Source organism: Dromiciops gliroides, chromosome 4 (genome assembly GCF_019393635.1).
Source record: "Dromiciops gliroides isolate mDroGli1 chromosome 4, mDroGli1.pri, whole genome shotgun sequence".
NCBI lineage: Eukaryota > Metazoa > Chordata > Mammalia > Microbiotheria > Microbiotheriidae > Dromiciops > Dromiciops gliroides.
Genome location: NC_057864.1, coordinates 156854892 through 156878601, shown reverse-complemented (window position 1 = coordinate 156878601; position 23710 = coordinate 156854892). Strand labels below are relative to the sequence as shown.

The following is a 23710-nucleotide window of genomic DNA, read 5'->3' as shown; positions in this document are numbered from 1 at the left end:
TCTCATAAGGTCACAAGCTTCTATTTGTTCAGTCCTAATTCTTAGGTAGTTATTTTTATCAGACAGTTTTTTAATATCCTTTTCCATTTGACTTTTCAAACTGTTGACTTTTTCTCATGACTCTCCTGCATCGCTCTCATTTCCCTTTCTATTCTTTCCTCCTTTTCTCTACATCTTCTTTCTATTTCTCCTACTTTCTCTTCAAAGTCCCTTTTGAGAGCTTCCATGGCTTGAGACCAGTTCATATTTTTCTTGGAAGATGTGGATGTTGGAGCTTTGGCCCTGTTATTATCTTCTTCTTCTGAGGTTGTATTGTGGTCTACCTTACTCCCACAGAAGTTTTTGATGGTCTTCTGCTTTCTCTGCCTACTCATTCTGGCTTACTATTTCTTGGCTTTTAACTCCTTCTTAAAGTGTGGTGCTGCTTCCAGGACACACTGTTCAAGCTACAGCATGGCCCAGGGGATAGTTGGGCTTCTTCTCAGCTTGCCTGGCCTCACATTCATTTGATTTTAAACTCTACACTGGGGTAGGGGGGTGGGGGTGGGGTTGCTTCTTGGCTCCATTCCTGTTTCCAGCTTCAGAGGGTCCCAGGTGTTTTGGTTTGGGGGGGGGGGCAGGTTTTAATGTCACCTAGCCTGTTCTCAGGTCTAGAGATAACCTCAGGTCTACTTACTAAGCAACCAACCAGCAAAGCTTTCTGTGGTGTGATTTTTAGCTTCCAATGAGCCTGCCTGCTCCCCTCCCCCACCTGGGCCTTCTGCCACTCAGGATTTCTTCCTGGTTGCCCACTGGGGTGGGATATCCAAATCCTTCACCCCAGTCCACTGGTATCCCTGCACTTACTCCCCCACCCTGACCAGAAGTTCAGCCCGATTGTGCGCTTGGTTCCAGAAGATGCAGGTGCTGCAGCCAATTCAGAGGCACTGGGGCAAATTCCTCTGGTGAGTGTCTGGTGTGTTGGCCCAATTGCGGGGTTAGGCTTTATTCATGGCCCAGCATGGCCCCCTGAAATCTATCTATAGCTGTAGAAAACTTTCAGCCCAAATTTTTGTGTGTTTTTCTGCCCCAAGGGTTCTTTTATTGCTATTTTTGGGGTGGCTGTATCAGGACCCCTGTGCATTTAATGTCTTTCCTCCACCATCTTGGCTCCACCCCACCCACTGAAACATTTTTAATAAACATCCAGAAGAGGAAGACCAGAAAGAATCATAAGTAAGCAGAATATCTTTCAACGATCCCTGTTGAATTTATTATTTACTTTAAAAGAAAAGCATGTTGACATCATAGATATATATTTTTTATGTGCCATACTCTTTTTATGTTCTGCTACACATATGAAATTGCTCCTAATAAAAGATGAAAAAGATGAATGATGAAGGGGCTATAATAAGACCAGTCCACTAATGCAATGTTGCTGGAACTACGGATTGGTCTAACTATTCTGGAAAACAATTTGGAGTTATGCCAAAAAAAAGGTCACTGAATTGTTCATGCTTATTGACCCAATACTAGGCATATACCCTAATAAGGTCCAAGGTCTCATATATATGTACACCAATAATTATAGTAGCACTTTGTTTTTCTTGTAAACAAAGTATATGCCCCTCAAGGGAAGAGTTAAATAACCAATCAGACAATCAACAAGCACATATTAAATACCTACTATTTGAGACAACACCAAAGAGAAAACACCATGTTTTCTAAAGGGCCTAGAAAACATGTAACATGTCCCTCTCCCTTTTCCTTTTGTGTTTGCCATTTTGGCAAGTCACTCAAATGCTCTTTCCTGAGCTTCCCTGGGAAGGAAATAACACGCCGTGAAGCTGAGGAGAAGGAGAAAAGCGTAGAGCTGTGGGAGCCCCGTGTACCTGGAATGCTAACCACAAGTTTTTGGTACAATGCAAAGTTCTGGATGGGGCAATGCTTGTGGAGGGAATTTGTGGGAAATAACAGTGACATGAAAATAACAGAAGCATCAACAAAATACTAAAGAAAAAATCTTCATCTCAGATGAACCAAGGCTAACTGAGATGAATGGGGGTTGAACTTACTTTTCACTGTGACATTCACTCTCAAGCTGCTCATGGCACTGATTTTGTTGTCAGCAGTACAGTAATACTTCCCTGCATCACTCTCATTGACAGCAGAGAGCACCAACTTCTCCTCCAGAGAACATTGAGTCTTCCTTCCCAGACTTGCATTAATGCCCTCTCTGTGCCAGGAGAATGTGATGTTTCCTGTGCCCTGAGATACTGAGCAGGTGAGAACCAGCTTCTCTCCTTCAATCACCTGCCCCTCAGAGGGCTGGGTTTCCATGAGGATGCCAGAGATGGGGATTCCTGGGTGAACACAAAGTGACACATGAGGTCCTTCCCTGACTTTGGGGGATATCAAAGGTGGCAGGGGAAGCTGCACCCAACTTGTACATGTCTGTACAATGGGAATTTAGGGAAACATATAGTAAGGAAGGAGGAAATGGGTCACTGGTATATTAAGATGGGACATGGGGAAATAATCCTGAATATATTAATAGGGAAGGGTTATCTTTTAAGGCAGTGTTGATTCTCCACCCGTAGGATTCTGAACCACAACTTTGGCTTTGGGCCGTTACAAGGTTACAGGACCTAGAGAGGAATTGAGACATTCGAGTGATGCCTCACTGGGTAGACATTTTTTATCAGATAGGATAGAGAGGCTACTGAGAAGTGTCAGCTCTACCCTAAAGTGGCATCATTCAAGATATTTCCACTATATTTGCCTTCAAGATGCAGATAAAAGCTTTCTTTTATTCCTCTAGTCCACAATTATATCTCTTTTATCACCTCCTCTTCTAGAGTCAGTTGATGAACACTAATCTGTTCTCTGATTGTTTCCTGGGAATGGCTTGCATGTCCTAATGCCATTGTCAGTTCCTTGCATTCAGCAGCCAAGCCTGAAGTGTCTTTGTATTTTATCATTTTACCCTGATCCCCAAGAAATGAGAATGATTTTGGGCATGAAACTAATGCTCAACAAATACTTTTTTGGAAGTGGCTAGACCGGCATGAAGAACAATGGGTATAGGGTTGTAAAAATATCATTAACTAATCCTGCAATTCTGGGATTCCTTCATTCATTTTAGTCTTCATGAACACAGCTCTAATTTGACTGGTGCAACTGGAGCTTTGCTTCAGGTCACCAAAAGTTAAATAGCTTGAAACATAACAATGTATTTTTTCAGCAGCATAGAAGACACTGTATTAAGAAATTTCCCTCCTCCCTCAACCTCTAATGAATTTACCTCATTTATTTTTTTGCAATATCGTTGCATTGAAATATTTAAAAATTTATTTGAGGGGGGCTGTGTCAAATTTATAGAAAATAAGAGTCATTCCTCACTTGATAAATGATCAAAGGATATGCATAGGCAGTTTTCAGTGGAAGAAATTTTAAAAGAAACTATTAATAGTCACATAAAAAAATGCTCTAAATCATTAAGAATTGGGGAAATGCAAATTAAAACAACTTAGAGATACTGTCTAAGACCTATCAGATTGGCTAACATGACAGAAAAGGAAAATGACATGCTAGAGGGGATGTGGAAAAATAAGGACACTAAAATTCTATTGGTGGAATTGTGAACTGATGTAACCATTCTAGAGAACAATTTGGAACTATGTGCAAAGGGCTATAAAACTATGCATACTATTTTATCTGGCAATTTATTTATTACATCTGTATAAAAAGATATAAAAGAAAAAGGGAAAGGACATATATACATATACATATACATACACATATCTAAATGTTACCACAATTATAGCAGCTCTTTTTTGTGATGGCAAAGAATTGGAAATTCAGGGGGGAATCCCATTACTTGGGGAATGGCTAAACAATTCATGGTATATGGTTATGATGGAATACTATTGTACTATAAGAAATGATGAGAGGGATGGGTTCAGAAAACCTGGAAAGACTTATATGTACTGATACAAATGTAAGCAGAACCAGGAGAAGATTGTAATATTGGAATGATGATCACCTGTGAAAGACTTAGCTACTCTGATCAATACAATGATTCACACAATTGCAAAGGACTTATAATGGAAAATGCTATCCACCTTCAGAGAGAGAACTAATAAACTCTGAGTACGGCTTGAAGCATTTTTTAAAAAAAACTTTTCCTTTTTGGGGGGGTGAGGGGGAGCAACAAGGCTCATATGGAAATGTGTTGCATGATTTCACATTTGATATCATTTTATTTGCCTTCTCAGTGAGTGGTGAACATGGCTGGAAGAAGAGAGGGAGAGAATTTAGAAATCGAAAAATTTTTAAAATTAACATTAAAATTGATTTGAGGGTGCTTTCTCAGGATGAAATTTACACTGCTTGCTTAGAGAAAATTTCTGTTGTTGGCTCCCAGCAAGTCATTTGCTCATAACTCTATTGATGCCTGAATACAAGAGAAGACCCACAGGAAAGCTAATTGACTGTTTCTAACACCACTCCCATTCCCAGAGGAAGAGGAAAAACACATTAGAAAGTATCCCAAGGTCTAACCTGATGCCAGTGCCCTTCCCTCCACTTCTCAATCCCAGCCCTGCATCACTGACACTCACTTTTCACACTGATCTTCACAGGGTTGCTCTGTTTCCTGATATTTTGAGCCACTGCTTTTGCCTTACACCAGTATGATCCTGAGTCTTCCTTCCAGATGTTTGGGATGTGGAGCACCTGGGACTTATTCCAGCCTGATGTGATGACCGTGCCATCTCTGATGAAGGAGAAGTGCAGCTCTGTGCCTGACCTCTGTGGATGGCACTGGGTCTCACAGCTCAGGGTCACTGGGGTTCCCTCAGTGGGCTTGGAGGTTGTGGTTTTCAGCTCAGGGGGTGAAAACAGTTCTAGAGAGGGGAGGCAAACACAGTGCCCAGGACAGTGAGTGTCTGAGCTCCTGGGGTGACATGTCTTGTGTTCTCAGCTGAACAGATGAAGAGACACCCAGATGACTCCATCTTATTTCCCTTCTATGCTCCAGCCATGAGCTCTCCCTCCTGTTATGTGACCATTCACCCTTCCATACACTGACCCAGGCCCAGAAGATCCCTTTCCCTTTTTCCTTCTGCACCCCCACCCCCCCAGAATTGAAGCTCATACCTTGGACTTGGAGCTGTACTTTTCTTGAATGTTTTCTCCAAGGAATATATTGGAAAACTGTGCAGTGAAACTTGCCACTGTAACTTAAGTCAACTTGTGGGATGGAGATGGAGAGATCGGAGTCTTTAGGGTAATCAGGCAATTCCTTTCCATCTTTATAATATGTCACATCTTTACTTGACCTATTATTCCATTCTCGGCATCTCAGGACCAATGTGTCTCCTTCAAACACAGAATATGGGGTCTGCAGGATCGGTGAATCTGGAAGAGAACCCAGGAGACATTGGACATTCAAATTCCACATTTCTGTCCCATCCTCCTTCCAATTTTCTTTAAAGAGATATGCACCAACCTGGAGATTATCTGGTGTATGGTGGGGGAACCAGGTTCCCCCTGTGTTTCCCACTTGACCCAGATATCTCACCAGCTCCCTCTCCTGGAACAAGGAGCTTTCCTAGATGATGTTCTCTCAGATAAATCCCAACCTATCTGCTTTGGGAAGGGAGTCCCATCCTTCACTGTATTACTCTCAGTGGTCAGGGTTAGCCCCTCGCTGCCAGGGGATCTCAGAGTATCCAGCTGATTTCTGAATGACTAAAGGAGAGTCATGGAGGGTGGCACCTTCAGTTCTGCTGCTGCCCCAGTGATATCATATGGCATTCTAGAGCCTCCAGTTCCTCTCTCCTCTTTTCCCTTCCTCCCTCCCTATGGGAGGCTGCACTTAGAAACTCTGCCCTGAGGCTTGACTTCTCTCTGTCCTCACCAGAAGAAACTACCAGGTTCACAGGATCACTGAGGGCTGAACCCTGGGTCTGGCATCGGTACTGTCCAGTCTGATTAGTCTCAATGCTGTTTGTAGACCAAAATGCTTGCAATTGTTGGTTTTTGTACCACTGAGTTATCGCTGATTTGGAGGAGTTGAATCCATGGCACGTCAGAGTCACTTTCTCCCCATTGAAGATAGTAGTCCATGGAGGGCTGAGGTGGACCACAGCCTTCTTTGCAATTGCTTGATGGGAAAAAAGGACAGCATAAGTTGAAGGTGCCTGCACATAATTCCCTGGCATATGGGAGAGGAAGGACAGGAGCAGGGAAGTTTTGGCCCCACACTCCCCTGGGATGGGACCCTGAAGCTTGGAGTTCTAGGCTTAGGTCTCCTGTCCTGGCCTCCAACACATACACAGTCCATTTACCAACCAGAAATCTAATCAAAATCAGAGAATAGCACCCTGGCTTCCTAAAATGCTGAGCCTCCATCTGATTCCAGTCCAAACTCACAGGGGAGGTAAGAGATTGAATAAAGATTGGTGGGGGGAGGGAATTAAAAGTGCCAAAATGAACCTAGGAGATCAGGACTTATGCTGTTTTAATGATAGGCCAGGTCCCCAGGAGACTGGCTTGGTTCTGAAGCCTCCTTGGAAACTGACATCCAATCCAATTAGACATTCAAGATGTGGTCTCTTTCCCTCTTTCTTTCTTTCTTTCTTTCTTTCTTTCTTTCTTTCTTTCTTTCTTTCTTTCTTTCTTTCTTTCTTTCTTTCTTTCTTTCTTTCTTTCTTTCTTTTTTTTTGCTGCGGGGCAATGGGGGTTAAGTGACTTGCCCAGGGTCACACAGCTAGTAAGTGTAAAGTGTCTGAGGCCACATTTGAACTCAGGTCCTCCTGAATCCAGGGCCAGTGCTTTATCCACTGCACCACCTACCTGCCTCCCTTTCCTACTTTCTAATGCTGTTGATACATGTTATCACATTCCATCTTTCACCCATGTGAAAGAGGCAGTGTGATTGTTATTATCACCATTTTACAGATGAGAAGGTTTGACTTGGAGTTTAAATGACTTGTCTAAGGTCACACTGGCAGGTAGTTTCAGAGTCTTTTGATTCCAAGTCTAATACTCTTTCCACTTCATTGTTGTTGGAGGACCCAAGTTTGAATTCTAATTTCAAGCTGTGTGATCCCAGACACATGATATCACCTAATTGGGCCTCAGTTCCCTTTTCTGTAAAATGAGAAGATAAAAATAGATCATTTGTAAGGTCTTTCCCAGAGCTAAAATGTAAGAGTTCAAAAGATGGTGCTATTTGGATCAGGTTGCCCCAGGGACACCCTGTAAATCCTCAAAATAACAGAAAACTGTATCAATATTCATGTCTGGTGGGCAGAAGAATTCTGAGCAAAAATTATCAAGGGACTTAGGGTAGCTTGAGCCTGACCCATGGGATCAGTCAGGGAAGAGAATTGTGGCACTGCAGACCTCAGCCAAGAGGTGTAGGGCAGGCAGGGCCACCCCAGACAGGCCTCTGTGGGCATCCTGTGGTTCTGAAGGAGACCGAATTACCCAGAGACCCTGTAGAGCAAGGAAAAGAGTAACTTACAAACTTGTCTGCTGACCAAACCTGTGGAAGAGATAAGAGCCAGATGTTAAAGCGAGTGGAGATTTCTGAAACTTTTCAACTTTTCCAACTTCTTAGGAATTCTTCAGATCACTCTGTGATTTTATTTACTTTTTTTGATCAATCACCTAGCAACACTTGGTATAAAAGAAACCTCCTAGATCATGACTTTTTAAAATAGTATAATATTTTTTGTGATTATGTGTAAAGACGATTTTTAACATTCATTTAAAAAAAATTGAGTTCCAAATTTTCTCTCTCCCTCCTTCCTCTCCCTCTTCCCTGAGAAAGTAAGAAATCTGATATAGGTTATATATGTACAATCATGTAAAATATGTATTCATTTTAGTCATGATATGAAAGAAGAAACAGACCAAGAGAAAAAATACATGAAAAAAATAAGGAAACTGAAAACTGTGTGTTAGGCACTGCATTGAGACTCCATCAGTTCTTTCACTGGACATGGATAGCATTTTTCATCATAAGGATCATAACTCTTTTCCTTTTTAAAAAATTTTATTTATTTATTTTTAAAACTTTTTAAAATTTTCTATCTATTTATTTACTTATTTATTTAGTGGGGAAATGAGGGTTAAGTGACTTGCCCAGGGTCACACAACTAGTAAGTGTCAAGTGTCTGAGGCTAGTTTTGAACTCAGGTCCTCCTGAATCCAGGGCCAGTGTTTTATCCATTGTGCCACCTAGCTGCCCCAAAAAGTCCTTCACAACCTGGCCCCAAACTCTCTTTCCAGCCTCACCTTATGTTATACTGTTTCATGGGCTTTGTGAACCTGCTACTGTGGCCTGTCTGTTTTTTCTCCATGACACTTCATTTTTGGACTCTTTCCTTTGCACGGTCTCTCACCCATGACTGGAATGCATGTCCTCTTCACATCCATTCATGAAACCCCTCTTTTCCTAAGGATACACCTCAAGTACCCACCTCAGCATGAAGCTTTTCCTGATCCCTCAAATATCAGTGCCCTGCCTCCTAAACTACCCTGAATTTAATAATTTGTATTTTTTCTATTTACACCTATGTCTGTGTCATTTATCTCCACTGATAGCATGCAAGAGAGTAGACATTATTATATTCTTTGTATTTGTATCTCCCAGAAACTAGCTCAGTGCCTGGCACATGGTAAAGCTTTAATAGATATTTGTTGATTGGTCAATTTATTCATCTATAAACACTAAACAGATAGATGTTTGGAACTCAGAATTCCAACTTGTTATGATTCAATTCAATAAACATTTATTAAGTGCCTACTATGTGCCAGTCACTGTACTAAGTTCTGGGGATACAAAAAAGGGTAAAAGATAGTTCCTGCTTTCAAGGAGCTTATAATCTAATGATGCCTTTAAATTCTTGGACTATCAAGTCTGGAAAGCTATGGTATCAAACACAATAAAGTCACAGAAGGGCAGTAGATAAATAATTTCCTCCTATACACATGGGAGTCCTGACCTAAAGGCAATGGAGTAGAGTGGAAGTAACTTCCCTAAAAGAGTCAAGAGACCTGGGTTCTAGCTCTGATTTTTTGCTAGTTAAGTGACTTGTTCAATTCACAACCTATGAGGTCCTCAATTTTCTTCTCTTTAAAATCAAAAGGCTGAAGTAGAAAGCTTTTTGAGGTTTCTTATAATTTTTACGTTCAAGAGATACTTACTGACTCATGTCTTGAAAGAGATCATAGTGGGGCAGCTGGGTGGCACAGTGGATAGAGCACCGGCCCTGGATTCAGGAGTACCTGAGTTCAAATCTGGCCTCAGACACTTAACACTTACTAGCTGTGTGACCCTGGGCAAGTCACTTAACCCCAATTGCCCCGCAAAAAAAAAAAAAAAAAAAGAGAGAGATCATGGGGCAGCTAGGTGGCACAGTAGATACAGCACCGGCCCTGGATTCAGGAGGATCTGAGTTCAAATCCGGCCTCAGACACTTTACACTTACTAGCTGTGTGACCCTAGGCAAGTCACTTAACCCCAATTGCCTCACCAAAAAACAAACAAACAAAAAAACCAACCAAACAAACAACAACAAAAAAAAGAGATCATAGAATCACAGATCACAAAATCTCAGAACTTTGAGTTGAAAGGGAACTCATTAACCATCTATAGGTATATGCAAATTATTTGGTCAAAGTAAAATAAATTTATGACTAGTTATATCTTTAAAAAACTTAATGTGCAATATTTATTCTTTTTGATTCAGTCACTTATTTTATATGATTTGGCATCTAGTTCACAAAATTGTGACATATTCTTTAGTTCTTCATCACAAAATCAGACCATATTGGATTAGGCAAACCTGCGGTGAATAGCCCATTTTTAAAAGCCTAGGATTTTAATGGGGTTTAAATTAGGCAAGTTCTTAGTCCTTTGAAGCATTTTGATTTCTTTTTCTTGGAATTTTTTTGGCGGGGCAATGAGGGTTAAGTGATTAGCCCAGGGTCACACAGCTAGTAAGTGTCAAGTGTCTGAGGCCAGATTTGAGCTTAGGTCCTCCTGAATTGAGGGCCAGTGCTTTATTCACTGTGCCACCAAACTGCCCCAATAAATATCTTTTTTCTTTTTAATTTTTTCCCCCAATAAATATCTTAATGTTGTGACTTGAAGTATGTTGAAGGATTCCATTTCATTTGGTAATTTATGTAATTCCAGAGCAATTCTGCTTTTCATTCTATCAATACATTTCAGTGTCCACCATTATGTCAGTAGGAACAAAACTTTAGGCTCAGTGGAACTTTGAAAAATCCCCCAAACATTTTTTGGAATGTTTTACAGTATGATAAAGATCTTATAATATTACAGGCTCCTTTGGATTCTTCTCAGCAGTTGTGGTATATCTTTGAAAAATTGAGTTTCTTCAATAAGAAAAAAACATTTTTTTAATGTTTTCAGTACTTTATGCTTTGTATTTTATTGCACACAAGAAGTATTGTATTTTCCTTCATCAGAACAAAGCTTTACAGCTATTCTTCCCACCCCCCTTTCCCCCAACTCTTTTGGCTTCTTGCAACTTCAAGAAGAAAGATCAATAAGAGCATAGATAGCTACCAGGTTCCTATGAAGGTCTTTGCTTGTTTCCCAGAGATTAATTAAACCCTTTTGCATCAATATTTTGTCATGCTGTATCAATAATTTGTCTTAGTATTGTTTTGCCTTTTTGACTTGATTTTTCCTTTGTGGGGCTAATCCTGATTCATTGGTAGGTTTGAGTGATACTTGAAATAATTGCCTTCTCCACATCAACAGCCTTACAATAACTCTAATGGTAAGTGGAGTGTGATTTACAAAACTCAAACTTCTGTATATTTCCTTGGAGTAATATCTATTCTTAAAAATCACAAAATTAAAAACAACAAAAACATAACAACAGACATTTGGCTCTTGTAAGACATTTGTATGACATGAAATCCAACACTCAGCTGTCAGAGAACTGACTGAGTCTGGGACACATTGTCAGTGTGGTTTTATCTAGTCAAGTTCAGGTGAGTCTGAGTCAGCTTAGCATCAGTAGAAGCATATACATGACCACTACTGTCACAGAATGAAACCATATCTTAATTCTTATTTGTCCCACATAATTGTCATGCTTCTACATTCTGGTCCTTATATGAAAAGGGCTTTTCTCTAAAAATACCTGATATGTGGTCATCTAGTCTTTCCCTAAGGAACTTGCAATGGGGGGAAACCCATTAATTCTTGAGTCAGGTCAGTTCACTGTCAGCTCAGATTATTAGGACATTTTTCCTGATACTAAAGATAAACTTGGTTCTTTTCAAGTTCTGTTGTACCCTTTTCTGTCCTCTAAGATTAAAGACAATAAGTCTAATCCATCTTCCAAATCATTTCCCTTTGGATATTTGAAGATAGATATCATTGCTCCCTGAGTTTTTTCTTCTCTAGGTAAAACATCTTTAGTTCCTCTAATCAATCCTCATATGATATGGATCATTCTGCATTCTGGCTGTTCTCCACTGGACATTCTCCAGGTGATCAAATTCCCTAAACTGTGGTGCTCAGCAAAATAGAATTCACAATATCAATAGAGACGAGTAATAAAACTATATTATGCTTAAAGGAACCATAGACAATGAATTAATGTCAGTACTAAACATATATGCATCAAATGGCATAGCATCTAAATACATAAATGGAAAATAAGCTGAATTCCCAAAAGACATATGCAACATACCTATCTCATAAGAGACTTTCATACTTCTTTTTTAGAGCTGGACAAATCCAACAGAAAGATAAACAATAGGGAACATACAGAGCTGAAAAAACTGTTGGAAAATTTAGAGCCGAAAAACTGATGACATTTAAAAAATCTCAGTACTATCTGTTGCTTTTATAAAAACAGACCACATACCAGGACATAAATAGTAAACAGGGGCAGCTAGGTGGTGCAGTGGATAAAGCACCAGCCCTGGATTCAGGAGAACCTGAGCTCAAAGCCAGCCTTAGACACTTCACACTTACTAGCTGTGTGACCCTGGGCAAGTCACTTAACTCTCATTGCCCCACTTAAAAAAAAGAAAAAGAAAAAGACATAAATAGTAAATAAGTATTAAAAAGCAGAAATACAAAACCCTGCTTTTTTAGATCATAATGTGATAAAAATGGCAACCAATACAAGGGGCATAAGTAAAAGATCAGGACCTAAATGGAAACTTTAAAATAGCATTATGAATGTGAGTCAATTAAAAATGATTGAAAAATATGTGAAAGACAATGATAAGACTGAGAAAACATGTAAAAAACATTGGAAATATACCTAAAGCAATCCTTAGGGGAAAAATTACAATCCTAAGGATATATATTTTATGAAAAAGAAAGCATTAATGAATTGACTATGTAAATAAAAAATTAGGAATCAAGAAATCAACAAACCTAAAATAAAAACAAAAGATTTCCTATACAAACCCTCTCACACACATGCATATATACTTAAATCTACATAGTTAAGTCATCACCTTTTTATCTAGAGGTGGGTATCACATTTTATTATGAGTTCTCTCAAATTGTGGTTGGTCATTACATTGATCAGAGTTTCTATGTCCTTCAAAATTGTTTACCTGCATAATATTTTTATTATATAAATTATTCTCATAGCCCTGCTCACTTAATTTCACACCAGTTAAGATAAGCTATTCAAGGTTTCTTTGCAACAATTTTTTTTCACCAGTTCTTACAGTGAAGTAGTATTCTATCACATGCAGATGTTATAACTTATTCAGTCTTTCTCCAATTTATGGATACTTCCTCAGTTTCCAATTCTTTGGGAACACAAAAAAGGGTTGCTATAAATATTTTTGTTGATAGGGATTCCTTTTTTCTTTCTTCAATCTCTATGGGTGGTATAGAATTAGTGACAGTATTGTTGAGTCCAAAAGTATGCTCCATTTTGTTTTTCAAAGCGTTCAGACCAGTTTGAAGTTCTACCTACAGAGCATTAATGTACCTATTTTCCACAGTCCCTCCAACATTTGTCATTTCCTTTTTTTTTTTTTTTGGTCAACATTTCCACTCTAATGGGTGTGAGGTGGTACACTTATTTTAATTTGAATTTCTCTAATTATTAGTCATTTAGAGTAGTTATTCATATGTCTATTAATTGTTTGAATTTTTTCTTCTGAAAACTATTTGTATCCCTTTGAACATTTATTGACTGGGCAATAGCTTTTTTTCTTATAAATTTGAAATAGTTCACTATATATCTTAGAAATGAAATCTTTATCAGAGAATCTTGCTACAAATAATTTTTCCAATCTTCTCTTCCAAATTTGGCAGCATTGGTTTTATTTGTGCATAAATTTTAAAATGTATGTATTTTTTGTTTAGATTTATCTAGGTCTGAGAGAGGTCAATTAAGGTCTTTCACTATTTTCCCCCTCTATTTCCACCTATAACTTATTTAACTTTTTCTTTAAGAATTTAGATACTATGCTATTTGATGTATGTGTGTATATATACATATACATAATACATATACATCCATGCACATATACATATATACATATATATGGTATTGGTATTAACTCAAAGTGTATGATGCCTATTAGTAAAATATAGTTTTCCTGTTTATTTCTATTGAATTAATTCTTTTTTTAATTAATAAAGTTTTTTTTCCCAATACATGTAAAGATAGTTCTCAACCTTTGTTTACACAAGCTTTACAATTTCAGATTTTTCTCCCTCCCTCCCCTCCCTCCCCCTCCCCTAGACAGCAGGTAATCTGATATAGGTTATATCTATCTATCTATCTATCTACACATAATAACATTAATCCTATTTATGCATTAGTCATGTTATAAGAGAAAAAAATCAGAGCAATGATGGAAAACCTCAAAATAGAAAAAAAACAACAGCATCAAAAACAAAAGAAATAGTATGGTTCATTTAGCATCTATACTCCGCAGTTCTTTTTTTTTTCCCCCTGGATTTGGAGATCCTCTTCCATCACAAGTTCCCTGGAACTCTTCTATGCCATTGCATTGGTGAGAAGAATATAGTCCATCACAGTAAATCAACACTCAATGTTGATGTTACTGTGTACAATGTTCTTCTAGTTCTGCTCATCTCACTCATATTGAATTAATTCTATATTTACTATTGCTTCATCTGGGATTGCATTTGCTACCCCTACCTTTTTTTTACTTCAGATGAAACACAATGGAGTATACTATAACCCTTTATTCTAACTTTCTGTCTATCTTCCTATTTCATGTGTGATTCTTGTAAACAACATATTGTTAGATTCTGGTTTCCAATCCATTCTGTTATGCTCTTCTGTTTTATGGATGAGTTCATCCTATTAATATTTACATATTTATTCATATTTAATTTGTTAATTATGGATTTCCCTCTATCCTGTTTATACTTTCCCTTCTCTTTATTTTCTGCCCCATTATTTTGGGGTGAGGCAATTGGGGTTAAGTGACTTGCCCAGGGTCACACAGCTAATAAGTGTCAAGTGTCTGAGGCTGGATTTGAACTCAGGTCCTCCTGAATCCAGGGCCTGTGCTCTATCCACTGCACCACCTAGTTGCCCCTCTGCCCCATTTTTAAGGATTGGTTTTGCTTCTGACTAATTCCTCTCTTAATTAACCCTGTCTCTTATTCTTTCCTTTCCTATAACCCATTTCCCTTCTATTTCCCTATTAGGTAAACTGTATTTCTATACCCAACTGTGTGTGTATAGAGAAATTCTTCCCTCCTTTGACCAGTATAGCTGAGAGTGAGGTTGAGATGCTGCCCTCCACTTCCATCCTCCTTGTTGAATAGACAAATCACATTTATGTGATTTTCAAGTATACATATAATACAATTTTACATGTTGCTCACCTGTGCTTCCTTCTGTATTTCATTTTCTCTTCTTTGCATTTAAAAAAAGTTTCAATGGCCATCTTGTTTTCTGTCATCATTATTTCTAATCCCATCTGCCCAAATCCATTCCCAATTAAAACCTGAAATAAAGGTGTGGGGGGGAAGGGAACCTCTAACAAAGCATAGTTAAACAAAATGAATCCACACAATGGTTTCTTCTCCTTTCCCCTCTTCTTCCCATTCCTTTCCATTCTTATTTTAAGATGCTCAAAACATAAGGCCCTCTGTCTAATTAAAAACATCCTCCTCTGATGAAAGAATTTTGAAGAAAAACATATATCATCTTTACATACTTTAAATGTAAATGGTTTATACCTGTTTCAGTCAATAAAATTTTATGAAATTCCTGCATTTGTAAAGGAAAAGGAAAATTATGGTTCCTGGCCACAAGGAAAAAACATCTCATGGAGAAGACAACAGGCAAATAATTGCATCCTGAAAAGCTACAGACAACATTAATAGGAAACAATCAGCAGAGGGAAGACACTCGAATTAAGAAAGATCAGGACAAGATTCCTGTGGAAGGTGAGATTTTAGGTTGTTGCTTTTGTTCTTTGTCCTTCTTCTGGAAAAAGATTGATGACATCAGATTTTAGGTAGCCAGGAAGCCAGAGAAGGAAAGAAGCACAGGAGACACAGGTGAGGAAGGAGAGGATGCCACATAATGGGCATGGCTAGGGAAAATGCCTAGAGTTGGAAGATAGAATGTCTTGTGGGAGGAACAGCAAGAAGGCCAAAGTTACTGGATTGAAGAGCAAGTGGGATACAGCTCAGAGTTGGAATAGCATATAAAAGTTAAGAAGACTGGAAGTGTGTGTGTGTGTGTGTATGTGTGTATTTGTGTGCATTTGAGCAAGTGCCAGATTAGGAAGGGCTTTCAACAACAACAACAACAACAACCATGGACTAAAACAAAGTGGAATGAGCAAAACCAGGGTACAATTTATGCAAGTACAAAAATACTGTGAAGAAAAACAACTTTGAGAGACATAACTCTGATAAATGTAATCACCAACTATAACTCCAAAGGAAATGATGAAATATGCTACTCACTTCCTGACAGAGATGAAAGACAAAGTGTAGAGGGAGAAATGCATTTTTGAACTGCCCATTGTGTGGATTCATTTTGTTTGACTATGCTTTGTTAGAGGTTCCCTTCCTCCCACATCTTTATTTCAGGTTTTAATTGGGGATGGATTTGGGCAGATGGGATTAGAAATAATGATGATAGAAAACAAGATGGCCATTGAAACTTTTTTTAAATGCAAAGAAGAGAAAATGAAATACAGAAGGAAGCACAGGTGAGCAACATGTAAAATTTTATTATATGTATACTTGAAATGCAGGCAATATAAATGACAGATTCATTATTTCATACAAAATAGTCTTGTATTCTGCTATGTAAATGGAAATGTTCTTTTTTGATGTTTTAGTTTAAAATTTTAATTTAAAAAGCTCCAAGTATCTGGTAGTAAATCTGCCAAGGCACACTCAAGATCTATATTTATACAATAACAAAATACTTAAAGGAATAAAGAACAATTTAAGGTTTTTTCTTTTTCTTTTTGTTTTGTTTTCTTTTTTGTTTTTGTGGGGCAATGAAGGTTAAGTGACTTTTCCAGGGTCACACAGCTAGTAACTGTTCAACTGTCTGAGACCTGATCTGAACTCAGGTCCTCCTGAATCCAGAGCCGGTGCTTTATCTACCACACCACCCAGCTACCCCCATAATAATTTAAGTTAACTGGAAACATATTTAGTGCTCTGAAATGACAGTGTCAATATCATAAAAAATGGTGATACTACCTAAATGAATGTACGATCTTTTTGCTATAGCAGTTAAACTATCAAGGGAATATTCTATAGGCAAAATAGTAAGACAATTCATTCAGAGGAACAAAATATCTACTCTTAAGGAAGATAATGAATAGAAGTAATCATGATGGGAAATACTACTTGCAGACTTCAAATTATACAATAAATAAATAATAAGAAAAATTATTTGGTAATGGTCACCTCCCTAAGTTATCCACTATCCTATTCACCATGCTAACTTTTTTTTTTATGATAGCTTTTTCAAACCTTTTCATCTTTCCTCAAACCTCTTCTTCTCCTCTCAGTTGAGAATTTTGCCTCATTTAAAAGTTGAGTCCATTTACTGAGAATTCCTTCTCTCCTCCTTATGTCAAATTACTCAAATGCCTTCTGCTATCATCTCTTCCTTCACCTCTATCTGACATGAAGAAGTGGCTCTTCTCCTTGTCAAAGCAAGCCCCTTTTAACGTGCACAGGTGGTCCCATTCCTTCCCATCTTCTCCAGCAGATTGTTTCCTCTATCATCCCCACTCTCACTAATCTTTGACCTCTCCCTGTCTATTGGCTGCTTTCCTACTGTTTACAAACATGTCCATCTCTCTCCCCTCCTCAAAAAACCCTCAATTGGTCCATCCATCCCAACTACCTCTTGCCCTATATCTCTCCTGCTCTTCATGGTCACATGAAGCTTCTCTTCAGTTGGTGCCTCCACTTCCTTTCCTCCCACTTTCTTCTTAAATCTCCACAGTCTGACTTCAGATCTTATCTTTCAGTGAAACTGTTCTCTCCCTAAAGTTAGTAAGGACTTCTTTAATTACTAAATTTATTGGAATTTTCTCAATTCTCATCCTTCTTGACCTCTCTGTAGCCATTTGCATTGTCAGTCACCTTCCATCTCCTTGATACTCTCTTCTGTCTAGGTCCTAGTGACACTACTCTGTTCTGGTTTTCCTTCTACTCTCTGACCACTCCTATCTATATGACTATTCCTCAGTCTCCTTTGCTGGATCTTCTTTCAGGTTGTACCTACTAACCCTGGGTGTACCACAGAGCTCTGTCCTTGGCCCTCTTCTCTTCTCCCTTTATATTATTTTGCTTGGTGATTTCATCAATTTTCATGTATTCAATTGTCTCCTTTATGCAGATGACTTTAAAATCTCATTGTCCAGCCCTAAGATCTCTCCTGATCTCATGTCTTGCATTTCCAACTGCCCCTTACATATTTCAAAGTAATTATCCCAGAGACATCTCAAAGTCAACATGTTCAAAACTGAATGCATTATCTTTCAACCCAATCCTTTTCCTCTTCCTAACTTTTTCTACTGCTATTGAGGATACTTTACATCCTCTCAGTCACCCAAGCTTACAACCTAGATATCATTCTCAATTCCTTACTAAATCTCATCTTCCATATCCAATCTGCTGCCAAGGCCATTAGTTTTACCTTCATAACATCTGTCATGTATATTCCTTTCTCTCTTCTGACACTGCCACCACTGTGGTGCAGGCCCTCATTTCTTCACACTTGGACTATTTCAATAACCTGCTGGTTGGTCTCCTGCCACAAGTTTCTCCCCAGTCCAATCCATCATCCAGTCAGCTGTCAAAATGATCTTCCTAAAAGCACAGAACTGACCATATCATACTCCCACTCAGTAAACTCTAGTGGCTCCCTATTACTTCCAGGATCAAATATAAATTTTCATACCTTCAAAATCCTTCATCAATTGACCCCTCAGATTTTCATTTTTCCCACCCCTTACATGCCCCTCCTCCCAAATACACTCTGTGATTTTATGTCACTGGCCTCCTTGCTGTTTCTTATGCAAGAGACGCCATCTCGTGACTCTGGGCACTTTCATTGTCTCCCATACCTAGAGTTCTCTCCTTCTTCATCACCACCTCCTGGCTTCCATGGTTTTCTTCAAGTCCCAATTAAAACCCTACCTTTTACAGGAAGCCTGTTCTGATCCCCCTTAATGCTATTGCTTTGCCAATCTTGTTTGTACAGACATTTGCATGTTATCTCCCCTATTGGACTGTGAGCTCCTTGAGAGCAGGGACTGTCTTTTGCTTTTCTTTGTATCCCCAGTACTTAGTACAGTACCTGGCACATAGTAGACAATACCTGTTTAATGACTGACTGATTACTCTACTCCAGGCCCTAATTACTTCTTGCACAGACCACTGCAATACTTTCCTAATTGGCTTCTTTTTTTCAATCTCTCTCTTCCCCAATCCATCTATTCTATAACACCAAGTTATTTTCCTCAAACATAAATGAGACCATATCACCCTCCAACTCAAAACTTCTTAATCACTCCTTATTCCCTCTAGGATAAAATTTTTAAAAAATTCCTCCTAGCATTTAAGTCTCTTACCAGTTTGCCTCACACTTATCATTCTATTTTCCTATTGCTTGCCTTGGTATACTTTCCATTTCAATCAAACTGATGTGGTAGTTGTTGCACCAGGACAAATGCAAACAGAAATGCATGTCATTTGTAGAGGATATAAACCATTTATATATCTCCTGCCTCAGTGCCTTGGCACAAATAGTCCTCCCCAGCTATAATGGGTCCCTTTATTGACTCTTCCTCTTGAAATCTCTAGATTTCTTAAAGACACACCTCCAGTTTGTCTCCTGTCTTTCCTTAGACTAGTCCTCTACCCACTCACCCTCTTGAAAGTACTCTCTATTACTGTGAATATGTTTTGAATTTAGTTATCTGTGTAACTTGAAGATAGACCTTATTTCATTTTTGCTTTTGAATCCCCAGCTCCCTTGTTCAGTGCCTTGCTTTGGATAAAGGATTTTCGAGTTGAATTGGTTCCTTTGCTAAGAAACTCACATTAATCCATTTAAAAAATCTGTGTCTAGTCATTTTTTGTGAGTTTATAAAATTAAAAACAAACATAATAGAGACCTATAATTTGATGTTTGCATTTTCTGCAATATGGAGCTTGTCATTTTCCTATTTTTTTTTAGCAACCCAGTTTTGCTTAGTCCTCCCTCTCTCCAGCTTTTGCCCTGGTCTTGCAGCTCTGAGCTTAAGGAAAAGACTGAGATTCCCATTTCCTTGAAGAGATAGATTCTCTGTCTATTCCAGCTTCCTCAGGGCAGGGCCTTTTATTGTAGGTAAAATATCTTCTCAGAAAACCAAAGAGTCTATCTGGATCCACTCCCAGGTCCTCCCCCTCCTCAGTTGCTATACTCACCAGGGACCAAGAGCAATAACCACAGCCACATGAAGGGTAGATCCAGGGATACAGGGAGGGGAGGTTCTCTAAGCAGTAGAAAGTGTTAACTCAAAGATCAGAATCAGAGATCTTCCAACCTGCTCTTTAAAAGATAGCTGGTAAAATTAGAAAAACGGAAGTCAAAGGGAACTCCCTCAACTGCTAACTCACATTTCCTCTCTTGTGGACACTGAGAAAATACAAGACATTCTCTTTGCTATCACAGTTCAAGTACACATTCATTCTCCATCCACCCCCTCTTGGCCTGTGATGATCCTTAACTTCTTCATCTGCTACACTCTAACAGAATAGGTTTCTTCAGGTCCAGTTTTGCAAGAGAAATTGCCTCAATGTACTCTCTCTGATTTCAGAGAAAATGTTGGACTGGGCTCCTTTTTTAATCCCATCTATATCTGGTTTGCATCTTTCAAGGGGCATGTTCTTGCACTACTTTGAGATATATTGAGTTTTTTCCTCATTTCTAGTCACCCCAGTGAAAATATGATCACTCACTTAAGGGCCACAGTCTGATGGGTCCCTCATTCTGATTTCAAGCCAATGAGTTTTCATCTTTATCTTTTTTATCCTCCTCCTCTAACACCCCAGTTAGTCATCTAACTCTATTTGGTGCTATGCCACTGGTGAAGAGATACAATCCCTGTTCATGGGAAACCTAAGAAAGGTACACTATTAAGTAGATATGTCTAAGACCAAAGGAAAAGAAAACATTTAACTAATATGTAAACAAACAAAATAAAAGTATTTAAGTGGCATACTTCAAAGATATATATTTGGGGTGAAGAGATAGGAAAGAGACAATGGAGCTCCATGACCAGACAAGTCAGGAGAATTTGAACTTTTTCCTGATCAATCCAAGAAGGCTTCTTGAAGAAGGTAGGATTTCAAGAGCTCTGAGAGTTAAGACAGAAATGGCTTACCAGACTAAGGAATGTGTTTTATGTATGTAGTATAGATTATAAGCATGCTTAGGATAGGGAGGAAAACAAGATATGAAGAGGGAAGCATATTTTGTCCCCTGTATCCCACCCCCAAAGGCAGTGGTATGCCTTTGTGGTATGACCTGAAGGGTCAGGTGTACACCAACTCACTTTTCTAGGTTGGCTCATTTATTCCAATTTTCCCTCACCCTGCTAGGTCTAGATTCCCAATGACAGAATTGTTTTTGTTGAGTTGTTTGCACTCATGTCCAACTCTTCACAACCCCATTTGGGGTTTTCTTTGCAATAAGAGTGGTTTGCCATTTTTTTTTATCCAGCTCATTTTGCAGATGGGGAAACTGAGGCAAGCAAGGTTAAATGACTGAGGCCCAGCACTCTATAAGCTGCCATCCATTCCCAATTACACTCAAACTTTCTTAGAGTCTTAGTGCTGATCCTATTATGTTCCATCTATTCAACCATCCTAGCTCTTATGTCCTCATCAGTGCCTGCCTATTTACATGTTTGTAATGCATCCCCATAGATGCACGGTATTTACACAAGTTAGCCACTCAATAATGATACTTTTATATATTAAAATAACAATTTACTAAGTATTAAAGCAAGAAATTAAAAGTATTGAGGCAGCTAGGTGTCTCAATGGATAGAGCTCTGGGCCTGGAGTCAGGAAGACCTGAATTCAAATCTAGTCTCATACCTTTACTAGCTGTGTGACACTGGGCAAGTCACTTAACCCCTGTTTGTTTAATTCACTGGAGAAGGAAATGGCAAACCACTCCAGGATCTTTGTGAAGAAAACCCCATAGGTAGTGTAACGATTGGAATTGGAAGTCTTTTCTTTGGCGTCAGGGAATAACGTTTGCTGGTGGGAGGAAAAAGGGGGGAGCCTGGTGCTCTTTCCTGGGGACTCTGCCAGAGAGCAGAGCTAGAAATGTGCTCTCCCTTTAATAGATAAATGAATGTAGGCCTTTCTCTCTCTCTTTACCAAATTCTTATTCTCCTTAATAAATGCTTAATAGTTTAACTCTTGCTAAAGCTTATAATTTATTGGCGACCACTCATTAGATATTTTAGACAGACTAGCTAGAAGAAAAGACTCCTGGTCTTGCCCTCAAAGACCTTCCCTTTATGGCGGAGCTTTTCTACAGTAAGTCTCCAGCAGGCGGCGTCATTCCAATCATTACAGTAGTATGATTAATAGGGTCAAAAAGAGTTAATTGTGACTGAATAATCAAACAACAACAAAGGCAAGAAAAATATTAATATCACACATGTACTCCTATTAAAGTACAAAAGTCTTAAAAATATCACAAGTCACTAAAAAACTTGTATCACACTCTCTCACCAGTGCACTCAATATCTTTGCAGTAGGGTGAGGAAGTACAGTAATATGGTAGGGAACAAAGGACGGAGAAAACCCCTGTTCTGGAGAAACTCACAATTCTGGACAGCTGGCTGGAAGGTAAATGAATATTAGAAGATTATCCAGGTATAGGCCTAGCTCACAAGCCTGTGTTTGCTCCCTCTATGAACTCCCAGATATTTTCTGTGAACTCTAGCTATAGCTTCACTTGGAAAATTGCCCCTGTTTTGACTGAGAGTGGGAACGTGAAGGAGGATACCCTGCTGGGATCTTGGCCAGGTCCCTTCTAGGCATATCTCACTGATTAACTGCCCAAGGTTCCCCGGAACTAGCCATTCCTGGGGACTATAAACAATTCCAGGAGTAGGCCTGGGGGATTGGCTCCCCCTCAGGAGTATGTCCTGAGAAACTAAAAGTTTATTCCAACTTCTCTTGCAGTGATCCTGTGCGAATTCACTTGGTATCAATCATAAAATTAGCTCATCATACAAGCCACTATTGGTGGCTTCAAGCCACTTTTGTTTAAGGTACTATATAAGTCAAAGTAAGGTCCCACCTCTTTGGAGTCTCACCCGTGGAGAGGATGCTCTGCCAGGGATGTTCCCAATTGGGACTCTGGGAGGCTGCACTGGGACCCCCAGGCAAATGGACCCAGAAGTTGGTGCTTCCCCTATTTGGTGATGTTATTTCTCTTTAAATCTCTACATAGTGATTGCTTTTGCTTTAATAGTTACATTGTTAGGCTACTTACTTTATTGGTATTGCAAAACTAATATCTCTTTTCCTGTACTATAATACTCATGAAATTTAATTTTCTTCACCTGGTGTTGGAGTGTCATTTTTGTAAGAGCGGATCTGAACATTATCCTTAACTATATACTGGCTTTGATGGCTGTTGTTGTTTGTCCTTTGTTCTTGAAGAGGACCATGACATAAAGGTGCCCATGATTTGCAGTGAATTAGGTTTAAGTGAGGGAAGGCTGTGCAAGGTCACCAATCTCACTCTCCTCCAGGGCCATCTGGGCCCAGTAGCAAGATATATTTCAGGACAACTGGAGATGGCCCCTGATATTTTAAGGCAATTGGTGTTAAGTGACTTGCCCAGGATCACACAGCCAGTAAGTGTCTGAGGTCAGATTTGAACCTGGGGAGGTGGGGGGTGGGGAGGGCAGCTAGGTGGTGCAGGGGATAAAGCACTGGCCTTGGATTCAGGAGGACCTGAGTTCAAATTTGGCCTCAGGCACTTGACACTTACTAGCTGTGTGACCCTGGGCAAGTCACTTAGCCCTTTCTTTATTGATTGCCAATTAGTCCTCACCATTCTTCAGCTGGGAAAATTCTCTTCTTTTCTATATTTGAACATAGCATTTACAAATTCTTTCAATTTACAATCATCCTTCAAAAAGT

The 23710-nt window shown here is 39.0% G+C and overlaps 1 protein-coding gene across 6 annotated transcripts in view; it reads right to left on the bottom strand.

Moving 5' to 3' along the window:
• LOC122755791 (Fc receptor-like protein 2) overlaps window positions 1–20280 on the bottom strand; it is a 40416-nt gene extending 20136 nt beyond the window's left edge. For 5 of the 6 annotated variants that reach the window (XR_006356406.1, XR_006356407.1, XM_044004624.1 and 2 more), the window contains exons 1-4: window positions 5903–6497; window positions 5140–5400; window positions 4602–4886; window positions 2055–2342 (exon numbers count right to left, since the gene is read on the bottom strand). Coding sequence is in view for 4 of the 6 variants with exons in the window: in XM_044004624.1 (XP_043860559.1) it covers window positions 2055–2342; window positions 4602–4886; window positions 5140–5400; window positions 5903–6206 (1138 nt within the window). In the remaining 2 variants the exon portion in view is untranslated. Of the gene's footprint in view, window positions 1–2054; window positions 2343–4601; window positions 4887–5139; window positions 5401–5902; window positions 6498–7513; window positions 7535–19960 lie in introns of those variants that run through there. The other variant, XM_044004625.1, reaches the window with a different exon arrangement.
• Window positions 20281–23710: the final 3430 nt, after the last annotated feature.